Source organism: Budorcas taxicolor, chromosome 3 (genome assembly GCF_023091745.1).
Source record: "Budorcas taxicolor isolate Tak-1 chromosome 3, Takin1.1, whole genome shotgun sequence".
NCBI classification, from domain to species: domain Eukaryota; kingdom Metazoa; phylum Chordata; class Mammalia; order Artiodactyla; family Bovidae; genus Budorcas; species Budorcas taxicolor.
Genome location: NC_068912.1, coordinates 3,543,817 through 3,568,450, shown reverse-complemented (window position 1 = coordinate 3,568,450; position 24,634 = coordinate 3,543,817). Strand labels below are relative to the sequence as shown.

Sequence of the window (24,634 nt, the reverse complement as noted above, 5' to 3'; positions counted from 1 at the left end):
TGCATTCAATATGCCAGCAAATTTGGAAAACTCACCAGTAGCCACAGGACTGGAAAAGGTCAGTTTTCATTTCAATCCCAAAGAAAGGCAATGCCAAAGAACGTTCAAACTACTGCATAACTGCACTCATTTCACATGTTAGCAAAGTAATGCTCAAAATTCTACAAGCTAGGCTTCAACAGTACGTGAACTGAGAACTTCCATATGTTCAAGCTGGATTTAGAAAAGGCAGAGGAAGCAGAGATCAAATTGCCAACATCTGTTGGATCACAGAGAAAGCAAGAGAATTCCAGAAAAACATCTATGTCTGCTTCACTGACTATGCTAAACCTTTGACTGTGTGGATCCCAACAAACTGGAAAATTCTTAAAGACATAGGAATACCAGAACACCTTACCTGCCACCTGAGAAACATGTACGCAGTCAAGAAGCAACAGTTATAACTAGACATGGAGCAACAGACTGGTTCAAAATTGGGAAAGGAGTATGTCAAGGCTGTATACTGTCACCCTGCTTGTTAAACTTATATGCAGAAAGTGAGTGAGTAAGTGAAGTCGCTCAGTTGTGTCCGACTCTTTGCGACCCCATGGACTGTAGCCTACCAAGCTCCTCTGTCCATGGGATTTTCCAGGCAATAGTACTGGAGTGGATTGCCATTTCCTTCTCCAGGGGATCTTCCTGACCCAGGGATAGAACCCGGGTCTCCCGCATTGTAGACAGACGCTTTATCGTCTGCGCCACCAGGGAAGTCGAACATATGCAGAGAACATCATGCAAAATGCCAGGCTAGACGAAGCACAAGCTGGAATTAAGATTGCCAGGAGAAATATCAATGTCCTCAGATACGCAGATGACACCACCCTCATAACAGAAAGCAAAGAGGAACGAAAGAGCCTCTTGATGAGGGTGAAAGAGGAGACTGAAAAAGCTGGCTTAAAACTCAACATTCAAAAAACTAAGACCATGGCATCCAGTCCCATCACCTCATGGCAAAATAGATGGGGAAACAATGGAAACAGTGACAGACTTTATTTTCTTGGGCTCCAAAGTTACTGCGGCTGATGACTGCAGCCTGAAATTAAAAGACGCTTGCACCTTGTAAGAAAAGCTATGACAAACCTAAGTGAAGTGAAAGTTGCTCAGTCCTGATCGACTCTTTGTTTGTGACCCCCATGGACTGTATAGTCCATAGATTCTCCAGGCCAGAATACTGGAGTGGGTAGCCATTTCTTTCTCTTAGGGATCTTCCCAACCCAGGGATCGAACTCAGGTCTCCTTCACTGCAGGCAGATTCTTAACCAACTGAGCCACAAAGAAGCCCGAGCATATTGGAGTGGGTATCCTATCCCTTTTCCAGTGGATCTTTCTGACCCAGGAATTGAACCAGGGTCTCCCACATTGTAGGTGCATTCTCTACCAGCTGAGGTACCAGGGAAGTCTAGACAGCATGTTAAAAAGTGGAGACATTACATTACTGACAAAGGTCTGTATAGTCAAAGCTATGATTTTTCCAGTAGTCATATATGGATGTGAGAGTTGGACCATAAAGAAGGCTGAAAGCTGAAGAATTGATGCTTTTGAACTGTGATGCTGGAGAAGACTCCTGAGAGTCCCTTGGACTGCAAGAAGATCAAGCCAGTCAATCCTAAAGGAAATCAGTCTTGAATATTCATTGGAGGGACTGATGCTGAAGTTCCCATACGTTGGCCACCTGATGCGAAGAGTCAAGTCATTAGAAAAGACCCGGATGTTGGGAAAGGTTGAAGGCAGGAGGAGAAAGGGATGACTGAGGATGGTTGGATGGTATCACCAACTCGATAGATATGAATTTGGGCAAGCTCTGGGAAATGGTGAAGGACAGGAAAGCCTGACGTGCTGCAGTTCATGGGGTTGCAGAGTCAGACACGACTGAGTGACTGAACAACAACTACAATAACAGCCGTAGTTTCCTGGTGGCCAAGTGGTTAGGATTCTGTGTTTCACTGATGTGGCCTGAGTTTAATCCCTGGCCAGGGAACTGAGATCCCAGAAACCTCGAGTGAGGGTCAAAAAAAGAAAAAGAAAAAAAAGAACCTGGCCTTCCTTGGTGGCTTAGTGGTAAAGAATTCGCCTGCCAATGAAGGACACACAGGTTGGATCCCTGGTCTGGGAAGATCCCATAGGTGGCAGAACAAAACTCAGCCCGAGTGCTACAACTATTGGGCCTGTGCTCCAGAGCCCAGGAACTGCAACCATTGAACCCACGTGCCGCAACTACTGAAGCCTGCATGCCCTCAAGCCTGCGCTCTGCAAAAAGAGAGGCCACTGCAGTAAGAAGCCTTCACAATGCAATGAAGAGCAGCCCCTGCTCGCTGCAATTAGAGAAAGGCCCACATGGCAACAAAAACCCAGCACAGCCAAAAATATATAAATAAAATTATTTAAAAGTGCAACAACAAAAAACCACCAAAAAACTATTGTGAGTAATCAAAAACATAGTAGTAACATCTTTGTAATTAAGATAGAATTGCAACACATGTAATTAAAATAGCATTGCTCCTTGTTACTTAGGGCAGAATGTATACATCATTGTATTTTATTAATATTTTCAGTTCAGTTCAGTTCAGTCGCTCAGTCGTGTCCAACTCTTTGCAACCCCATGAACCGCAGCACGCCAGGCCTCCCTGTCCATCACCAACTCCCAGAGTCCACCCCACCCATGTCTATTGAGTCGGTGATGCCATCCAACCATCTCGTGCTCTATCGTCCCCTTCTCCTCCTGCCCTCAATCTTTCCCAGCATCAGGGTCTTTTCAAATGAGTCAGCTCTTTGCATCAGGTGGCCAAAGTACTGGAGTTTCAGCTTCAACATCAGTCCTTCCAATGAACACCCAGGACTGATCTCCCTTAGGATGGACTGGTTGGGTCTCCTTGCAGTCCAAGGGACTCTCGAGTCTTCGCCAACACCGCAGTTCAAAAGCATCAATTCTTCAGCGCTCAGCTTTCTTTATAGTCCAACTCTCATATCCATACATGACCACTGCAAAAACCATAGCCTTGACTGCTGCTGCTGCTGCTGCTGCTAAGTCGCTTCAGTCATGTCTGACTCTGTGTGACCCCATAGACGGCAGCCCACCAGGCTACGCCATCCCTGGGATTCGCCAGGCAAGAATGGGTTGCCATTTCCTTCTCCAATGCATGCAAGTGAAAAGTGAAGTGAAGTCGCTCAGTCTTCTCTGACCCTTTGCAGACCCCATGGACTGCAGCCTACGAGGCTCCTCCGTCCATGGGATTTTCCAGGCAAGAGTACTGGAGTGGGGTGCCGTTGCCTTCTCCATAGCCTTGACTAGACAAACGTTTGTTGACAAAACAATGTCTTTGCTTCTTAATATGCTATCTAGGTTAGTCATAACTTTCCTTCCATGGAGTAAGCATCCTTTAATTTCATGGCTGCAATCACCATCTGCAGTGATTTTGGAGCCCCCCCAAAATAAAGTCAGCCACTGTTTCCACTGTTTCCCCATCTATTAGCCATGAAGTGATGGGACCAGATGGCATGATCTCAGTTTTCTGAATGTTAAGCCAACTTTTTCCCTCTCCTCTTTCACTTTCATCAAAAGGCACTTTAGTTCTTCTTTGCTTTCTGCCATAAGGGTGGTGTTATCTGCATATCTGAGGCTATTGGTATTTTTCCCAGCAATCTTGATTCCAGCTTGTGCTTCTTCCAGCCCAGTGTTTCTCATGATGTACTTAACATATAAGTTAAATAAGCAAGGTGACAATATACAGCCTTGACGTACTCCTTTTCCTATTTGGAACCAGTCTGTTATTCCATGTTCAGATCTAACTGTTGCTTCCTGACCTGCATACAGGTTTCTCAAGGGGCAGGTCAGGTGGTCTGGTATTCCCATCTCTTTCAGAATTTTCCACAGTTGATTGTGATCCACACAGTCAAAGGCTTTGGCATAGTGAATAAAACAGAAACAGATATTTTTCTGGAACTCTCTTGCTTTTTCCATGATCCAGTGGATGTTGGCAATTTGACCACTGGTTCCTCTGCCTTTTCTAAAACCAGCTTGAACATCTGGAAGATCACGGTTCATGTATTGCTGAAGCCTGGCTTGGAGAATTTTGAGCATTACTCTGCTAGCGTGTGAGTTGAGTGCAACTGTGCGGTAATTTGAGCATTCTTTGGCATTGCCTTTCTTTGGGATTGGAGTGAAAACTGACTTTTCCAGTCCTGTGACTGCTGCTGAGTTTTCCAAATTTGCTGGCATACTGAGTGTAGCACTTTCACAGCATCATCTTTTAGGATCTGAAATAGCTCAACTGGAATGCCATCACCTCCACTAGCTTTGTTTGTAGTGATGCTTCCTAAGGCCCACTTGACTTCACTTTAATATTTTGTCTCTAGTTTTAATATCTCATTTTTAATCAAATTTAAGAGCAATAGACCTCTATTAAACCAACAAAGAGAATCATATTGTCACTGTCTTGGGTTTTACCTTGGATAAGCCAAAATGCTAAAGCATTTCAAAAGATGTAGTACACACCTCAATTATACAAGATGCTGGGAAAGACTGTGGGCAGGAGGAGAAGGGAGCGACACAGGATGAGGTGGTTGGATGGCATTACCAACTCAGTGGACATGAGTTTGAGCAAACTCTGGGCGATAGTGAAGGTCAGAGGAGCCTGCTGTGCCTGCAGTCCATGGGGTCACAAAGAGTCAGAGACGACAGAGTGACTGAACACCACCACAAGAATGCAACTTCCTGCTGGACACACCCACTTAACTGTCCCACAGACAACTCAAACAGCATGTCTTCCAACCAACCTACTTCTCTGTTCTCTTTTTTCATCCTCCATTTGGTCACCAAAGCCATAATGTTGAAGTCACCTTAGTTTCTCCTTTCTCACATTGAATCAATCATTAAATTCTGCAAGCTTACCTCTATATATTTCTCAACATTGTCCCATCCTCAATCATTTCAGCACTGTAATAATTTAGAACAAAGTGATTTTTTACTGCTGTTGCTGCTAAGTCGCTTCAGTCGTGTCCGACTCTGTGCGACCCCATGGACGGCAGCCCACCAGGCTTCCTCGTCCCTGGAATTCTCCAGGCAAGAACACCTGAGTGGGTTGCCATTTCCTTCTCCAATGCGTGAAAGTGAAGTTGCTCAGTCGGGTCCAACTCTTAGCGACCTCATGGACAGCAGACTACCAGGCTCCTCCGTCCATGGGATTTTCCAGGCAAGAGTGGTGGAGTGGGGACTACTCTATTAGTTTTCTGTTATTTCTGCATGTAGTCATGTCCCCCTCACATCTATCCTTCAGAAGCAGTAAGTATAAGAAAATGATTTCAGAAAGCCTGAAAACTTGGTTGCATTTAACATGCAAAAGAAGAAGGTGGGAAGCATCCAAATAGAAGAAAGAATATTCACAAAAAGCAAGTCTGGGCGAGTGGAGAATGAAAACTGCCAGATAGGTCAGAATGGTTGGAGCGCTGGATGAGGAGAGAGATGAGGTACGGAGAGCATTAAGTGCTAAGCTCATGAAGACCTTTGTGAACTTCTAATTATGACTCCGTTTCCTATTGACTCACACATGCAGACCAATCCAAAAACCTGCTGCCACAGACAATATTCAGAGGAAGAAGAAAAACAACTCAGAATCATTTATGCAACAAACACTGAAATGATCATGTTCATACCTCCCCACCATATCATGCGCCAACCTCCTCCCTATAATGCCTACTGAATGGCAGCATGTTCAAACTGAATAATTCCCTGAAATGTGAAGAGTTCTAGAGCAAGAGACTTTAACCTCTCTTATTTTTTAAAGTCCCATCTCAAAAGCCACTTTATTATTTCAACCTTGCTGCCTGAATCGTCTGCCACTAACTGGACGCTAAGTCTCTCTTCCAGGCTCTCACAATCCTATCTGACTTCGTTCTCACTATTTTTCACTATGAATATCTGATCATCATGTTGCCTGAATGTAAACTCTACAATTCAGACTTTACCTCAACTGTGACTAACTTAAAGTCATCAAATTATTACGTTTACTTGTGTTCCTGTAGTGCCACATGGAGAAGGCAGTGGCACCCCACTCCAGTACTCCTGCCTGGAAAATCCCATGGATGGAGGAGCCCGGAAGGCTGCAGTCCATGGGGCCGCTGAGGGTCGGACACGACTGAGCGACTTCACTTTCACTTTCATGCATTGGAGAAGGAAATGGCAACCCACTCCAGTGTTCTTGCCTGGAGAATCCCAGGGACGGGGGAGCCTGGTGGGCTGCCGTCTAAGGGGTTGCACAGAGTCAGACACGACTGAAGCGGCTTAGCAGCAGCAGCAGTGCCAAAAGGCACTGGTGAATAATAAAGAAGCAATGATAGTGGGAATGGAAAATCCACTCTTTTCTTTTCGACCTTTAGATAGCCGCAATTAACAAGAAACTTGAGAGCGCTCTTCAAAATGAGATGAAAACCACGTGTGACTTGATGACCACCCTCTATCCCTAAGGATCAGTAATCTAAACTATATACATTTAAAACAGTTTCAGAGGATACTCTGGAATTCTGAAACAAGCAACTGAAAGATCTCAGTAGCAACAGGTGGACACTTCCAGTATTACACAAATAGACATTAATTTAGGGTGTGAGAGCAAGAAAGGAGGTACATATGAAATAGATGATGTGGGCACTCACCTGTCGAATTGACATGGTACAGAGAATATACAGGAAGATGAAGGAACAGTCTGTGGTGTCATCCCCAAGCAGATTTCGGTGAGACAGTCCTTGGATATAGGACAGGGGGGTGAAAGGGAGCTTTGCCACCACTCTGCCATCAAATCTAAACAGGAAAGAGCACAGAACTGTTATTTTCAGAAGGCTGACAAACTTAGTTCCGGAGAGAATCTGGGACAGAAACAGAACTTTAAGTCTCTTGATCTCTAAAACACCAAGAAATGGTGATATTCTAAAAATATATTTGTAGTATAAGGATATAAGGAGATTTTTTTTCCCATTAATTTTTTCTAAACTATAGATTCTTAGTTTTTTCAATATCAGGATATTTAACATGCTGAGAAAGTATTGAGGACTCCAGAAAGGTTTTATTTAGAGGTTTCATCTATTATCAATATTACTATTTAATAAATTAAAACTGAGAAATTTTAAAATATTTGTCAAATCATTTAAAAAACAGCAATACTCAGTATATGTTAACACAAGTATGTTTATGAAAAATAACATTATTTTCCATACAAAAGAAGAATTCACTGAGAAGAAAGGCTTCTTCCTTCCTCCCCCTCAATCTCACAGCTGCTTCATTACTTGGGCTGTTACAATATTACACACCCTATGAAGCCTTTGGAAAACTCCACCATACATTCATGAGAGAATGAAAGTGAAGAAGGCAAGAAAAAAAATTCTTTAAATTATTACAATAATTTTTACCTCAAGGACCTAAAAGTTTGAGACTGCCAGCATTCCCCAAACCATACTTTTGAGAAGGACTGTTCTAAACCATGACATCAATAAGATTTTAAGAATCCTCTTTTCCAAGAGTCAAAGATTCCCAGTATACACCTTAAACATGAAATTCATGGAATATACACAGTGGTGAATGAAAAATAGTATACATAATATTCTGAGATAACTTTTAACATACTTCTAATATTTGAAATTAATTCCTTTTATTTTTTCTAAAACAGAAAAGAAAAATATTTTGAAAAGAGGAAAAGCTTATAAAAAAGCTAGAAGAAGTATATATCAGTGTTTATTTTGAGGTGCTGGGGATATGAGCTTCTTTTATTCTTTTCAATAAGTTGTACAATCAGACAAAGAGAATTATAAAATTAACGTGATTAAGAATAGTGATACTTCACAATATTAGAAAAGTATATGACTGCATCAGTTAAATTATCCAAATAAAGTCCTTACTTCCAGTTAAAATGTCCAGAACATTTGCTTTTAAAAACTATGTATTTATTTTATTCCTCCTTGGTTGTGCTAGGTCTTCATTGCTGCATGTGAACTTTCTCCAGCTGTGGTGAGCAGAGGCTAGTCTCTGTTGTGACACATGGGCTTCCAATTGCGGTGATTGCCCTTGCTGCGGAACACAGAGCTAGACGCAGACTTCAGTAGCTGCAGCACCAGGCTCAGCAGTTGTGAAGCATGGGCTCTAGAATGCAGGTTCAGTAGCTGTGGTACATGGGTTTAGCTGTTCTGTGGTATGTGGAATCTTCCCAGACCAGGGATGCAACCTGTGTCCCCTGCACTGACAGGCAGGTTCTTATACACCGTACCACCAGGGAAGTCCAAGAACATTCCCTTTAAAAAAAAATGCTTGGTATTTAGAATGTTTCCATAGAGGGAGAGGGAAAAGAGAGGTAGCATTACTACCTTTTCCTTTGGAGAAAAAAAGTTCCTAAATATCCATCCATATAAACTTGCGAGTTTTGAGGTGCCAGGGATATGAGCTTTATAAATATATATATTTATAAATATATAAATATTATAAAATATAAATATTTTGAGCTTATTACATAGTTGAACTCCACAGAAAATATAACAGAATGAAATAGACATATTCTATAAATACATATGACTATCCAGTTACTACTTTGAACTATCTTCCTAGTATATATTTACACAGGGAAAGGGCTCAATCCTGAAGTGCTGTTACTTGGATATGACAAAAAAAACTGAAAGATCCATAAGAAGTAATCATTCTTGTCTACTAACCTCATAAAAGCAAAATAAAAGAAATAACTTTTCCAGGAGGAGATATTCCCATTTACTCATAAGAAGTATGATATATAGTTGTTGCAATATTTCCTGGTTATATATATGCTGTTTACAGTATGCTGGTTCTACATATGACACTCTACTATTTTTCTATAGAGTTAACTGTGAGAAGCAGGGTTGAAATAAATATAGACAAACATGTTTATCCTTCTTATTGCTAACATATGCACCCCCAAATTCACCTTCTATAGTCATTTTATTTCTTGTTATTTTTAATTTGAAATTGTAACCAAAACAAAAACTTTTTACAACTAATAAATGAATTCAGTAAAATTTCAAGACAGAAATCAACCTACAAAAATCAGTTGTACGTCTATGTGAAGTGAAAGTTGCTCAGTCGTGTCCAACTCTTTGCGACCCCATGGACTGTACAGACCATGGAATTCTCCACGCCAGAATACTGGAGTGCGTAGCCATCCCTTCTCCAAGGGATCTTCCCAACCCAGGAATCAAACCCAGGTCTTCCGCATTGCAGGTGGATTCTTTACTAGCTGAGTCACAAGGGAAGCCCAAGGATACTGGAGTGGGTAGCCTATCCCTTCTACAGGGGATCTTCCTGATCCAAGAATCAAACTGGGGTCTCCTGCATTATAGGTGGATTCTTTACCAACTGAGCTATCAGGGAAGCCCTACACAGATACACGCACACAAAATCCCATTACATAACAACAACAACAAAAAAATCCCATTACAACAGCATCATTAATGTAAGTAACTTATTTAATCAAAGTTAATCAAGGAAGTGAAAGATATTTATGCTAAAAACTGTAAGACATTGATAAACTGAAGATGACACAAATATATGGAAAGATATCCACGTTCATAGATTGGAAGAATTAATATTGTTAAAATGTCCATACTGGGACTTCCTTGGTAGTCCAGTGGTTAAGACTGTGCCTTGCAATGCGAGGGCTGTGGGTTTGACCCCTGGTTGGGGAACTAAGAGCCCACGTGTTACAGGGGAACTAAGCCCGTGTGCTACAACTACTTAGCCTGAGTACCTCAACAAAGATCCAACCAGCAGAATAAATAAATAAATAAATATTAAAAAGAAAAAATATGTTCATACTATCCAAAGTCATCCCTAGATCCAATATAATCTCTTATCAAAATTCTACTTTTCACAAAAATAGAGAAATTAATACTAAAACCCATATGGAATCACAAAAAAGATCTTGAACAGGCAAAGCAGTCTTGAGAAAGCTGGAGACATCAAACCTTCCGATTTCAAATGTGCAGTCATCAAACAAATATGACACTGGCATAAAGACAGACATGTGGCCCAATGGAACAGAATGAAGAGCTCAGAAATAAACCCTGTCAACTAGTATTTGACAAGGGAGCAAAGAATTCTCAAGGGGAGAATAGTCTCTTCAGTAGATGATGCTGGGTAAACTAGATATTCACACATAAGAGAATGACACCAGACCCCTATCAAAAACCACCCACAAAAATTAACTCAAAGTAGATTAAGAATTTAAACATGAGATCTGAAACCATGAAACTTCTAGAAGGAAACATTGGGAAAAAGCTCCTTGACACAGCTCTTGGCAAAGATTTTTGGGTATGAGACCAAAAGCACAAATGTGACCACATCAAACAAAAAAGCTTCTGCTCAGCAAATGAAACACAATGAAAATGCAAACTATGGAATAAGAGAAAATATTTGTAAACCATATATCTGTTAAAAGGTTAATATCCAAAATATAGAAGGATCTGTACAATAGCAAAACTCTTCCAAATAATCCAATTAAAATGGATTCAGGCATTTTTCTGAAAAAGACATACAAATGGCTAAGAAGTACATGAAAAGATGGTCAATACTACTAGGCATCAGGGAAATGCAAATTAAAGCCATGTGATTTCATCTCTCACTTGTTAGAATGACTATTACCAAAAGGACAAGAGATAACAAATGCTGGGCACTATTTGTGCGAATATAAATTGGTACAGCCACTATGAAAACAACATGAACGTTCCTCAAAAAATTAAAAACAGAACTACCATATGATTCAGAAATCCCATTTCTAGCTATTTAGCCAAAGAAACTGAAAATAAACTACTGTCTCAAAGAGATCTGTACTCCCATGTTACTGCAGTAGTATTCATAACAACCAAGATACGGAAACTACCTAAGTGCCACCAACAGACGAATAGATAAAGGAAATGTGAATATATATACACACACACATCTATACATGTATATATATACTGTGTACAAGTCTGACAGAGAAAGACAAATACTGTATGGCATCACTTACACGTGGAATCTAAAAAAAGCTTGACTCTTAGAGAACTAGATTGATGGTTGCCAGAGGACAGGATGTGAGAGAAACAGGGAGATGTTGGCCAAAGGGTACAAACTTCCAGTTTTAAGATTGGGCATCTAATGTACAGAATAGTAATTACATTTAATACTGTATTACATACTTGAAATTTGCTGAGAGTGAATCTTAATTAGTCTTACCACCACAACAACAAACTGATATTTATGTGAAGGATTTGTTAACTAACCTTACTGTGGTACTCGTTTTGCAATACATGCACCAATATATGTACCAAACTATCACTCTATACATCTTAAATGTACACAGTATTCTATATTATATGTCAACTATATATCTCAATAAAGCTGGAAAAAGGCTTTTAAAAAAGAGAGAAGGGACTTCCCTGGCAGTCCAGTGGTTAGGATTCCACACTTCCACTGCAGGGGGCATGGGTTCCTAGCCGGGGAACTAAGATCCCACATGCTGAGTGGCACAGCCAAATAAATAAATAAAAGTAAAAAGAATTTTAAAGAAAGAAGAGAAAATCTTTTATGTTCTATAAGTAAATTATTCATTTACGTGAACCTGAAAATTCAGTATGAGACTTTAGACCAGCCACAAAAATGAATTAAAAAAAATACCCTTCAAATTAAGTTTTTCAGGAGATTGGAAGCTTGCTACAGGAATAGCTAAGTGAATTGGTGCCTAGCCTAATAATGAAAAGAGTTGGGGAGAGAAAGAAAAAGTACAGAGAGAGACATGGCTTATAAAAGGTTGATTATCTCTCCAAGTGTACTTACTCTCTGCAATTCCAAAGGGAAGGACCACTACTTATGAACAGAACAAGGTTTATTTTGGCCCAATAAAAAGAACCATTTTCAAACCCTACATACTACTGATAAACTATATTATGTCAGAAACCATCAAGCTCCTCACTATTGAAAATAATTGAAAAGAGGATGGAAAATTATCTGCTAGAGGTATTATTGGAGGGATTTCTGTACTGACACAGAAGTAATGTGTCAAACGACTTTAAAGATCACTTCTAAGATTATAATGTTTCAACTGTATGGAAATAATCCAGAAAAGAAATTAAACAGAAATAAATAATTGATAATAATTAAATATAGTGCCTCCTATTGCTTCTCTGGCAATCTAGGAGCTCAAGTCCTTCCTATATAGTCTAAGCTGAGGCTTTTTCTTATCAACACATTTTAAGATGAAAATGGGTATTACAGATAATGTATTACATTCTACAATAAACAGATGATCAAGGTGAAACTAAGAGAAATTATGCTAAAGAACAGTGATTGTTCAGTACAATCAAAATATGTACTAGACCTTTAAGACTTCTTTTGATGTGGACCATTTTAAAAGTTTTTACTGAATTTGTTACAATATTGTTTATGTTTTGGTTTTTTTTGGCTGCAAGGCATGTGGGCTCTTAGTTTCCCAACCAGGGTCGAACTCACATTCCCTGCACTGAAAAACAGTCTTATACTGGGGAAGTCCCAAAATATGCATTCGACTTTTAATTTCACATGAGGGCTTATAAAAATAGTTACAGCCTTTAACTTCTAGGTGCTCACAATCCTAGACACGAGAAATATATATATATATATATATTTTTTTTTTAATGTATAGGACACAAATATCAGGAAGAAGAAAAAACATGAATACAGTCCAGTAATCATGCTCTTTGTAATCTATCCAAAGGAGCAGAAAATATGTTCACACACACACAAAAACCTACACACAGATGTTTCTGGAAGGATTATTCATAACTGCCAACTGATAAGTTACAATGGTACTTCATCATTACCCAAACTTCATAGTTTACTTTAGGGTTCACTCTTGTTTTTTTTTTTTTTTACTACTTATTTACTTATTTGGCTATTCTGGGTCTTCACTGTGGCATGCAGAATCTTTAGCGGCGGCATGCAGGATCTAGTTCCCTGACCAGCGACTGAACCAGGCCTGCTGCACTGGCAGCGTGGAGTCTTAGTCACTGAATGACCAGGCAAGAACCATTCTTGGGTTTTAATAAATGTACAGCAAAATGTATCACCATTAAGTATCACACAGAATAGTTTTACACTAAAAAAAAAATTTTCTGTGCTCTGCTTATTCCCTCCCTCATAGCTGATTCCTGGCCACCACTGATCTTTGTAATACTATCTCCACAGTTTTGTCTTTCATATAGCATGTAGCCTTTTCAGATTGATTTCTTTCACTTCATAGTATGCATTTGAGGTTCCTTCATGTCCTCACATGGCCAATAGCCTATTCCTTTTTAGCGATGAATAATATTCTACTGTATGGATATTCCCACAGTTTATCCATTTATCAACTGATTGCTTCCAAGCTATGACACTTATCAATAAAGCTGTGTGAAAGTTTTTGGGTGGAAAGTCTTCAACTCATCTGGGTTCACTTTCACTTTTCATTCTACATTATTCTATACTGTGTGAATTTTTTAGAAGTATTTGTGTCTCACTAGTGTAAGAAAATTCTTGTTTTAGAACTTTGGAATCAAAATTCTTTGGTTCTGATGTACATTCCTGGTTAAGATCTACTGCATAAGCTTCAGAAGCTATGTGATATATCATAAACTAGTCATTTCTAATCATCAGGGAAAATATATTATTTACTCCCTACTTAGTATTGACAACAGCTAAGAGCTTGGTAAAGTTGGAAACTAAACATCAAAATAAATTACAGATGAAACAAAATTTATTTAAATATTAAAAAAAAACGATATAATCGGGTATAAGAAGGCTACTATTTATACAACAGAGAAGTAACATAAAAATTAATATTGCCCATGTATCTCCAAAAGGAGAGTTTAATATGTAAAGAATTCTCGTAAAAAGAAAATAAGGGGAAGAACATGAACTAGAAATTTAGAAATAGTAAAAGCATAATAAGTAAATGAAAAGATGCTAAACATCACCAGAAATTGCAAATTAAAAAAATGTATTTTTTTCAGCTATTAGATTTACAAATATTAAACAGATACATAATTTCTAGTGATGACAAATATATACAGAAAGAACTATTCACAAGCCCTGAGGACAGTAACCTAAAAACATAAATTAATAAAAACTTTCCTAGGGCAATTTCCTGGTGGTCCAGTGGTCAGGGCTCTATGCTTTCACTGCCATGGGTCCAGGTTCAATTTCTGGTTGGGGAACTGAGATTCCCTAACACCACAAAGCACAGCCAAACAAAAAGCAACATTGTAGAGAACAATTTCTATCAAAACTTTACCCAAGCAATATTTGTAGGATATACACGGGGAAAAAATAAGTATACGTATACTGGCGTATATACTACCTATGAAAATTCTGTGTGAAGATTTACAGAAGATTATATATGTAAGGTACAAATGGAATACTTACAGACGATAAAAATGATTATGCAAAGTTCACATGCACTGTATTTTAAAGATTACCATAGGGGACTTCCCTGGTGGTCTAGTGGTTAAGAATCTGCATTGCAAGGCAGGGGATGAGTGTTCAGATATTTGGTTGAGAGCTACAGAGCAACTAAGCCCATGCCCCACAACTACTGAGCCCAGGTGCTCTGGAGCCTGCACACTACAACTAGAGAGTCTGTGCACCACAGTGAAGAGAGTCCGCATGACGCAGTGAGGATCCAGCGTACCACAGCTGACACCTGACATGGCCAAATAGAACAAATAAACATTTTTTAAAATAAACAAAAATTAAAAATTACCACAGGTAACTATAGCAGACTACAAAACAGCCATTTTGGGTTATAAAAATTAAAACATATAAATATCTAAATGTTTGTACATATACAGAAAAAGTACAAGCCTTGAAAGGACATTTCAGGAAGGCAGAGTGATTTTTACTTTATATTTTATACAATTATATACTATTGGAATTTTTCCAGTAAGAATCTATTCAATAATTAGAGAAAAAATGCACTGAGAGATTCCACTTTAGAGGAAAAATATGACATTGGGAAAAAAATACATTGGAGGGACTTCCCTGATGGTCCAATGGTTAAGAATCCACCTTGCAGGGATCAATCCAAGAAGATACAACAATTATAAATATTTTGGCATATAATATAGGAGCACCTCAATACAAAAAGCAAATGCTAACAACCATAAAAGGGGAAATTGAGAGTAAAACAATAATAGTTGGGGATTTTAACATCCCACTTACACCAAAGGACAGATCATCTACACAGAAAATTAATAACACAAGCCTTAAAGCACACATTATACCAGACGGCCCTAACTGAAATCTTTAGGACATTTCATCCCCAAACAGCAGAATCCACTTTTTTCTCAACTGAACAAAGAATATTCTCCAGGACAGATCACAGCTTGGGTCACAAATCAAGCCTTGGTAAATTTAAGAAAACTGAAATCCTATCAAGCATCTTTTCTGACCACAAGGCTATGAGACTAAGTATCAATTACAGGGAAAAAACCTGTAAAAAAAACCACAAACACAAGGAGGCTAAACAACACACTTCTCAATAACCAAGAGGTCACTGAAGACACTAAAAGATAATTTATAAAATATCTAGAAACAAATGACAATGAAAATATGACAATCCAAAACCTAGTGAAAGTTGCTCAGCTGTGTCTGACTCTTTGTGATCCCATGGACAATACAGTCCACGGAATCATCCAGGCTAGAATACTGGAGTTGGTGGCCTTTCTCTTCTCCTGGATACTTCCACGAACCAGGGGTCGAACCTAGATCTCCCACATTGCAGGCAGATTTTTTACCAGTTGAGCCACAAGGGAAGCCCAACAATACTGGAGTGGGTGGCCTACCCCTTCTCCAGTGGATCTTCCCGACCCAGGAATCAAACCAGGGTCTCCTGCATTACAGGCGGATTCTTTACCAACCTAGAGGGTGCAGCAAAAGCAGTTCTAAGAGGGAAGTTTATAGTAATACAAACCTACCTCAAGAGATGAGAAAAACATCAAATCAACAACCTGATGTTACACCTAAAGTAACTAGAGGAAGAAGGACAAAAAACCCCAAAGACAGTAGAAGGAAAGAAATCATAAATATCAGAGCGGAAATTAATGGGGAAAAATGAAGAAAACAATAGCAAAGATCAATAAAACTAAAAAAACTTTGAGAAAATAAACAAAATGGACAAACCACTAGCCAGATTCATCAAGAAGAAAATGGAGAAGACTTAAGTCAATAAAATTAGAAATGAAAAAGAAGATGTTACAATAGACAATGCAAAATTACAAAGGATCAGAAGAGGCTACTAAGAGCAACTATATGCCAGTAAAACGGACAACCTGGAAGAAATGGTCAAGTTCTTAGAAAAGTACAACCTTCCAAAACTGAACTCAGAAGAAACAGAAATCATAAATAGACCAATTAAACAAGCACTGAAATTGAAACTGTGATAAAAAAAATCTTCCAACAAACAAAAGCCCAGAGCCAGATGGCTTCACAGGTAAATTCTACCAAACATTTAGAGAAGAGCTAACATCTCTCTTGCTCAAACTCTTCCAGAAAACTGCAGAGGAAGGAAAACTCCCAAATTCATTCTATGAGGCCACCATCACCTTGATACTAAAACAAGACAAAGATACCACCAAAAGAGAAAACAACAGGCCAATATGAACATAGATGCAAAAATCTTCAACAAAATTGTAGCAAACAGAATCCAACAACAGATTAAATCATACACCAGGATCAAGTGGGGTTTACCCCAGGTATGCAAGGTTTACCCCAATATATGCAAATCAATCAATTTGATACACCATATTAACAAACTGAAAGATAAAAACCATATGATCATCTCAACAGATGCAGAGAAAGCTTTCAACAAAATTCAACACCCATTTATGATTTAAAAAAAAAAAAACAAATCTCTTTAGATTAGGCCTAGAAGGACTCTATCTCAAAATAATAAAGGCCATATATGACAACCACACAGCAAACATTATTCCCAATGGTGAAAATCTGAAAGCATTTCTTCTAAGATCAGGAAAAAGACAAGGGTGCCCTCTCTCATCACTATCTGTCAACATAGTTTTGGAAATCCTAACCATGGCAATCAGAGAAGAAAAATAAATAAAAGGAATATAGATAAGAAAAGAAGCAAAACTCTCATTGTTTGGAGCATCAGTTCAGTTCAGTTCAGTCACTCAGTTGTGTCCGACTCTTTGCAACCCCATGAACCGCAGCACGTCAGGCCTCCCTGTCCATCACCAACTCCTGGAGTCCACCCAAACCCATGTCCATGGAGTCAGTGATGCCATCCAACCATCTCATCCTCTGTCGTCCCCTTCTCCTCCTGCCTTCAATCTTCCCCAGCATCAGGGTCTTTTCCAATGAGTCAGCTCTTCCCATCAGGTGGCCAAACCATTGGAGCTTCAGCTTCAGCTTCGTCTTTCTAACGAATGTTCAGGCTTGATTTACTTTAGGACTGAGTGGTTTGATCTCCTTGATGTCTAAGTGAGTCTCAACAGTCTTCTTCAGCACAACAGTTCGAAAACATCAATTCTTCCACGTTCAGCCTTCTATACAGTTCAACTCTCACATCCGTATGTGACTACTAGAAAAGCCATAGTTTTGACTCTATGGACCTTTGTTGGCAAAGTGATGTCTCTGCCTTATAATACACTGTCTAGGTTTACTATAGCTTTACTTCCAAGGAGAAAACATTTTTTAATTTCATGGCTGTAGTCACCAGCCACAGTAATTTTGGAGCCCAAGAAAATAAAGTCTCTCACTGTTTCCACTTTCCCCCATCTATTTGCCATGAAGTGATAGGACCGGATGCTGTGATCTTAGTTTTATGAATGCTGAGTTTTAACCCTGCTTTTTCACTCTCTTCTTTCACCTTCATCAAGGGGCTCTTTGGTTATGCTTTGCTTTTTGCCATTTGGGTAGTATCATCTGCATATCTCAGGTTGTTGCTATTTCTCCCAGCAATCTAGATTCCAGCTTGTGAGTTATCCCGCTGGCATTTCACATGATGTACTGTGCATATAAGTTAAATAAATAGGGTGACAAGATACAGCCTTGACATACTCCTTTCCCAATTTGGAACCAGTCCGTTGCTCCACGTCCAGTTCTAATTGTTGCTTCTTGTCCTGCACGTAGGTTTCTCAGGAAGCAGGTAAGGTGGTCTGGTATTCCTATCTTTTTAAGAATTTTCCACAGTTTGTCATGATCCACAAAGTAAGTCTTTAACGTAGTCAATGAAGCAGAAGTAGATGTTTTTCTGGAATTCTCTTGCTTTTTCTATGATCCAATGGATGTTGGCAATTTGATCTCTGGTTCCTCTGGCTTTTCTAAATTCAGCTTGTACATGTGGAAGTTCTCAGTTTATGTACTGTTGAAGCCTTCAAAATCCTTCAAGCATTCTGAGCATTACCTTGCTAGCAGGTGAAATGAGCACAAATGTGCGGAAGTTGGAACATTCTTGGCCACTGCTCTTCTTTGGGATTGGAATGAAAACTGATCTTTTCCAGTTTCCACTGCTGATGTACGGAAACACAAAAGATGCTGACTAGTCAAAGAAATCTTGAGAATGAAAAATGGAGCTCGAGGAATCAACTTTCCTAACTTGAGACTTTACTACAAAGCTACAGTCATCTAGACAGTATGGTACTGGCACAAAAATGGATATACAGATCAATGGAACAAGACAGAAAGCCCAGAGATAAACCCACGAACCTCTGGGCACCTTATCTTTGACAAAACAGGCAAGAAAATATAATCTATAAAAGACAGCCTCTTCAATAAGGGAAAAATGGACAGCTACAACTAAAAGAATGAAACTAGAACACTTCCTAACACCATACACATAAATAAAGTCAAAATGGATTAAAAACTTAAATGTAAGTCAGAAACTATAAAACTCTTAGAGGAAAATGTAGGCAGTACACTCTCTGACATAAATCAGAGGAATATCCCCTCTGACCCATTTCCTAGCATAATGGAAATAAAAACAAAAATAAACAGGTGGGACCTAATGAAACTTAAAAGCTTCTGAACACTAAACAATAAACAAGATTGAAAGACAACCCTCAAAAATAACTGCAAATGAAACAACTGACAAAGATTAATCTCCAGAATATATAAGCAGCTCATACAGCTCAATTTCAAGAAAACAAATAGCTCAATCAAAAAGTAGGCAGAAGACCTAAACAGACATTTCTCAAAAAAAGACATACAAATGGCAATAAATACATGAAAGGATGCTCGATATCAGTAACTATTTGAGAAATACAAACCAAAACTACAATGTGGTATCACCTCACACCAGTCAGAATGGCCACCATCAAAAAATCTACAAACAATACATGTTGAAGAAGACATGGAAAAAAGGGAACCCTCCTGCACTGTTGGTGGGAATGTAAACTGATACAGTCATTATGGAGAACAGTACAAGGTTCCTTAAAAAACCCTGCAATCCCACTACTGGGCATATACCCTGAGAATACCACAATTCTAAAAGACACATGTACCCTAATGTTTACTGCAGCACTATTTACAATATTATTGCCAGGACATAGAAACAATCTAGATGTCTATTGATATATGAATGTATAAAGAAGATTCGGTACATATATACAATGGAATATTACTCAGCCATAAAAAAGAACGAACGAGTCAGTTCTAGTAAGGTGGATGAACCTAAGAGTCTGTTACACAGAGTGATAGAACTCAGAAAGAGAAAAACTAATATCTCACATTAACAGATATACATAGAATCCAGAACATAGTATTGATTAACTTATTTGCCGGAATGGAACGGAGACAAGAGATGTAAACAATGGACTTGTGGACACAGTGTGGGAGGGAGAGAGTGAGACGAATGGAGATAAGTAACATCGACATATATGCACTATCATGTGTAAAGTGGATAGCTGGTAAGAAGCTGCTATATAACACAGGAAGCCCAGATGATGACTTAAAGGGCTGGGACTGGGGGAGGGGAAGGAGGCTTAAGAGGAAGGCGATATATGTGTAATTATGGCTGATTCTCATTGTTGTATGTTAGAAACCAATACAATATTGTAAAAATTTCAAAACAAAGAAACAAACAAACAAAAAAAGAATCCCCTGTGAAATGCAGGGCACATGGGTTCAATCCCTGGTGGGGAGAACTAAGATCCTATATGCTAAAGGGCAACTAAGTCTGTGTATCCCAACTGCTGAGCCCATGTGTGCCACAACTAGAGAGTCCAAGTGTTGTAACAGAACATCCCACATGACATAGTGAAGATCCCATACACTGCAACTAAGACCCAACACAGCCAAATAAATAAATATTAAATATATATATATATTTGGAGCAGATGTCCCTTCCATAGAGCAGCCTTTCACACCACAATGTTCACAAATAACATTAAGAAAGGAAATCACATGAATATAATGCTATATTATATTATATAGTAGTGCTATAATGCTATGTTATAGCACTGTATGAAGCTATAACAGCACTATAACGGCACTGTAATAGCACTATGATTGTAGCACTATAATAGCACTATGATGCTAATATAGTACTATCATAATGCTATATTATATTATATAGCATTATATTCATGTGATTCCAAAGAATATTCAGAACTGACTTCTCTCAGGCTTGACTGCAAGGGACTCACTCTCATGAGCCTTCTCCAACACCACATTTCAAAAGTATCAATTCTTCTTGCACTCAGCCACCTTTATAGTTCAACTCCCATATCCACACATGACCACAGGAAAAACCATAGCTTTGACTACATAGACCTTTATTGGCAAAGTAACATTTCTGCTTTTTAATATATTGTCTAGGTTTGTCATATCTTTTCTTCCAAAGAGGAAGCATCTTTTAATTTCATGCCTGTATTCACTATCTGAAGTAATTCTGGAGCCCAAGAAAATAAAACCTGTCACTGTTTCCATTGTTTCCCCATCTATTTGCCATGAAGTGATGAGACCAGATGCCATGATATTAGCTTTCTGAATGTTGACTTCTAAGCCAGCTTTTTTACTCTCCTCTTCTACTTTCATCAAGAGGCTCTTTAGTTCCTCTCTGCTTTCTGTCATAAGGGTGGTGTCATCTGTATATCTGAAGTTATTGATATTTCTTGCAGCAATCTTGATTCTAGCTTGTGAACCATCCAGCATTTTGCATAATGTACTCTGCATATAAGTTAAACAAACAGGGTGACAATATACAGCTTTGATATACTCCTTTCCCAATTTTGAACCAGTCCATTGTTCCATGTCTGGTTCTAACTGTTGCTTCTTGACCTGCATACAGGTTTCTCAGGAGTCAGGTAAGACGGTCTGATATTCCCACCTCTTTAGGAATTTTCCAGTTTGTTGTGATCCACACAGCTTACTAGTTAACTTACTAGTTAAGCTTGCTCAGTTCAGTTCAGTTCAGTCGCTCAGTTGTGTCCGACTCTTTGCGACCCCATGAACCACAGCATGCCAGGCCTCCCTGTCCATCACCAACTCCCGGAGTCCACCCAAACCCATGTTCACTGAGTCGGTGATGCCATCCAACCATCTCATCCTGTCATCCCTTTCTCCTCCTGCCTTCAATCTTTCCCAGCATCAGGGTCTTTTCCAATGAGTCAGCTCTTTGCATCAGGTGGCCAAAGTATTGGAGTTTCAGCTTCAACATCAGTCCTTCCAATGAACACCCAGGACTGATCTCCTTTAGGATGGACTGGTTGGATCTCCTTGCAGTCCAAGGGACTCTCAAGAGTCTTCTCCAACACCACAGTTCAAAAGCATCAATTCTTCCGTGCTCAGCTTTCTTTATAGTCCAACTCTCACATCCACACATGACCACTGGAAAAACTACAGCCTTGACTAGATGGACCTTTGTTGACAAAGTAATGTCTCTGCTTTTTAATATGCTGTCTAGGTTGGTCATAACCTTAAGCTTGCTAGTTAACTATAAAATCTTTCAGTGTTTGATTTGACTGGTAATTCATGGTAAAATATATCCAAGAAATAAGAGAAAGCATAGCAGTGAAAAAAGAATACCGAGATTAGAGTTATAAATTAGAACTTATGAGACTTCTATATAACCTGGGCAAGTTATTTAATCTTCCAAAGGTCCTTTTCAAAATCACTAGTTAAGTGGAAATTTTGTATTGAAATAATTTTGGACATTCCCTTTGGTCTCTCACCTAACCAGTCCCTTTCCACCCCCGTACTATATACTTCACACGCACATATGTCTGGTAACATCCATTAATGTATTGATTTATTGGTCTTTTCTTTCCATAAAATTTTGATACTATTGAGGGCAAGGAACACATCTTATTTGTTATATTCTGATACCTAGCACAATTCCTGGCACAAAGTAGGTACTTAACAGGTGTGAAGAAAACAGACTAGTGTTGGGGGGATGAGTACAAGGGAAGGGAGAGACAGAAATGAAGCAGGGAGGGGGGAAAGAGAAGAGTAAGAGGACAATCCTAATATGTATGGGATAGCTCAGGTGAGCTTTGAAAGGTAATAAACGATTGCTTGCCATCTTTGGCTATTTTCCCAGCTTCTGTCAAAATCACTCCCATAATCATTCAGGCCTGCTATGCATTAGTTTAGAAAACAGTAGCTTACCTTATCGTTAAACGAGATGATAGTTGTAAAGATTATTTTAAGAATCAAAATATCTCTGAATGACTGACTACCTTCATTGGGAAGCAGTTTGCTAAAAAGGAACTTAAAAACCCAAGGGACATACTAAACTCTTTTTAGAGGCCTCATAATAGCTTAGTCTTCACTTTATACATAAGATAACCTCAAAATTAAGAGGGTGAAAAAGTTACCATATAACTGTATTCTTACAAAATTAAATTTCCCTGAATTTTGACAACTGGATTGAGGATGAGAGAATGTCCATGTTCTTAGGTAACACATAGTTTTAGTAGTTATGAATAAAGGGGCATGAAATCCACATCAAACTTCTGAAAGATTCAGAAAAATTTATAAAAATAATATATGAATGAGCACAAATATTTATGATATAGAGAAACAGAAAAAAAGAAAGCAAATGAGGAAAAATGTTAACAATTGTGAATCTGGTTAATGGATATACTAGTCCTGTAACTTTTCTGTAAATATGAAATATCAAAATATTACAAAAAAGTTAATTGTCCACACAGAGCAAGTTAGATAAAGCCATATAAAAGGATACTCACATGGAATTAAACATTCCCATTAAGGCAGTAAAACAAAAGCCAATTGCAAACATGGATTTCATTCGAACCTGTAAGATCAACAAATTGTCACTTCACACTAAAGGAAAACCACTACTGAAGCATATCCCCCCAAATTCTGATATCACGTAATTTTTAAAAGATGCTCCTTGGCAAAAAATTGCCTGTTGCCTAACCCACCCTCCACCTCCAAGGCCTCTTCTCCTTGTCACCTTCTGATGAACCGTACTGGAGGCCCACATGACCTAATTCCGGCCAACGAGTGATGCGTACAAGTACTAACCAGCACTTTTAAAAGGGGCAAACTTGGCTAGCATCCCTTTAGGCCTTCTGACCATACTTCCTGTCTGGAATGAAGAACGTAATTCCTGACAGCAAAGCAACATCAAACCACCAAATGCCCATGAGCTAAGGAAGGCTAACTGGAGTCTTTAGTGACGCTACTGTGCTGCCACACCAGCCGGGGACTGCCAACCTCTACCTCTAGACCACGCAAAAAAAATCACATGTTCAAGTACATAAGGTATTTTGTTTCTTAAGGCTAGCTACTTTCTTAATTACATGTGCCATAAAAGTATAAATAAACAAAAGATCATAAAGGCATGACTAACAGTTTATCAGAAAATTTTATCTCTTTCTGCAGTTTTCAAATTTGGTCTCTTGAACGTGGAGTAACTATGACAACAGAAAAGCTATTTTCAAAAAACTATACTTCTAAATTATAATCTTTCTTAAAAAGAATTTCAAGGCACTTCTCTGGTGGTCCAGTAGTTAAGAATCCACCTTGCAATGCAGGGGATGCAGGCTCAATCCCTGGGTGGAGAATTAAGATACCGCATGCCAGGGAGCAACGAAGCCTGCACGCGACAACTAGAGAGTCTGTGAACTGCAATGAACGATCCCACGTGATGCAACCTGACAGCCAAATAAATGAACAAATAAATACATTTTTTCTAAAAGAGTTTTAAGAAACAGAAGATAATATAGCAAAGGTCTCTCAGTAAGCAAATGATAACTGTTGCACAATTTAAGTGTCTTGTTTGAATATACAGAAATTAGGCAGAAAAATCAGTCAAGCCATATAATTCGCCTACCTATGCCTCAGAAAGACATGCTTGAAAAAACTCTACTCTTTATAAATAATGAGTAAATGGCTAATAAAAACACTTTTCCTTACACTTTATGATATGCCTGACCTTCAGAGCAAAAGGCCTCTTAAAGAATAAAGGCCATCTATGATGTTCCAAAGCTTATGATGGGATTAACAGGTCACCAAAAGTCAAAGATTCAGTAATAATGTAAGGAAGAAAAGAAAATAAGTGACTTCATTTGAAAACATAAGGGAGAAGCTAAAAAAAGAAAAACGAAAAAAAAAAAAACT

General features: G+C 38.7%; 1 protein-coding gene across 1 annotated transcript in view; it reads right to left on the bottom strand.

Moving 5' to 3' along the window:
• The window catches only part of TMCO1 (transmembrane and coiled-coil domains 1), a 60,896-nt gene that overhangs the window by 14,348 nt on the left and 21,914 nt on the right, over positions 1-24,634 (bottom strand). Inside the window, exons 5-6 of the mRNA XM_052637550.1 lie at positions 23,236-23,303; positions 6,685-6,829 (exon numbers count right to left, since the gene is read on the bottom strand). Coding sequence (XP_052493510.1) covers positions 6,685-6,829; positions 23,236-23,303 — 213 coding nt within the window. The remainder of the gene's footprint in view (positions 1-6,684; positions 6,830-23,235; positions 23,304-24,634) is intronic.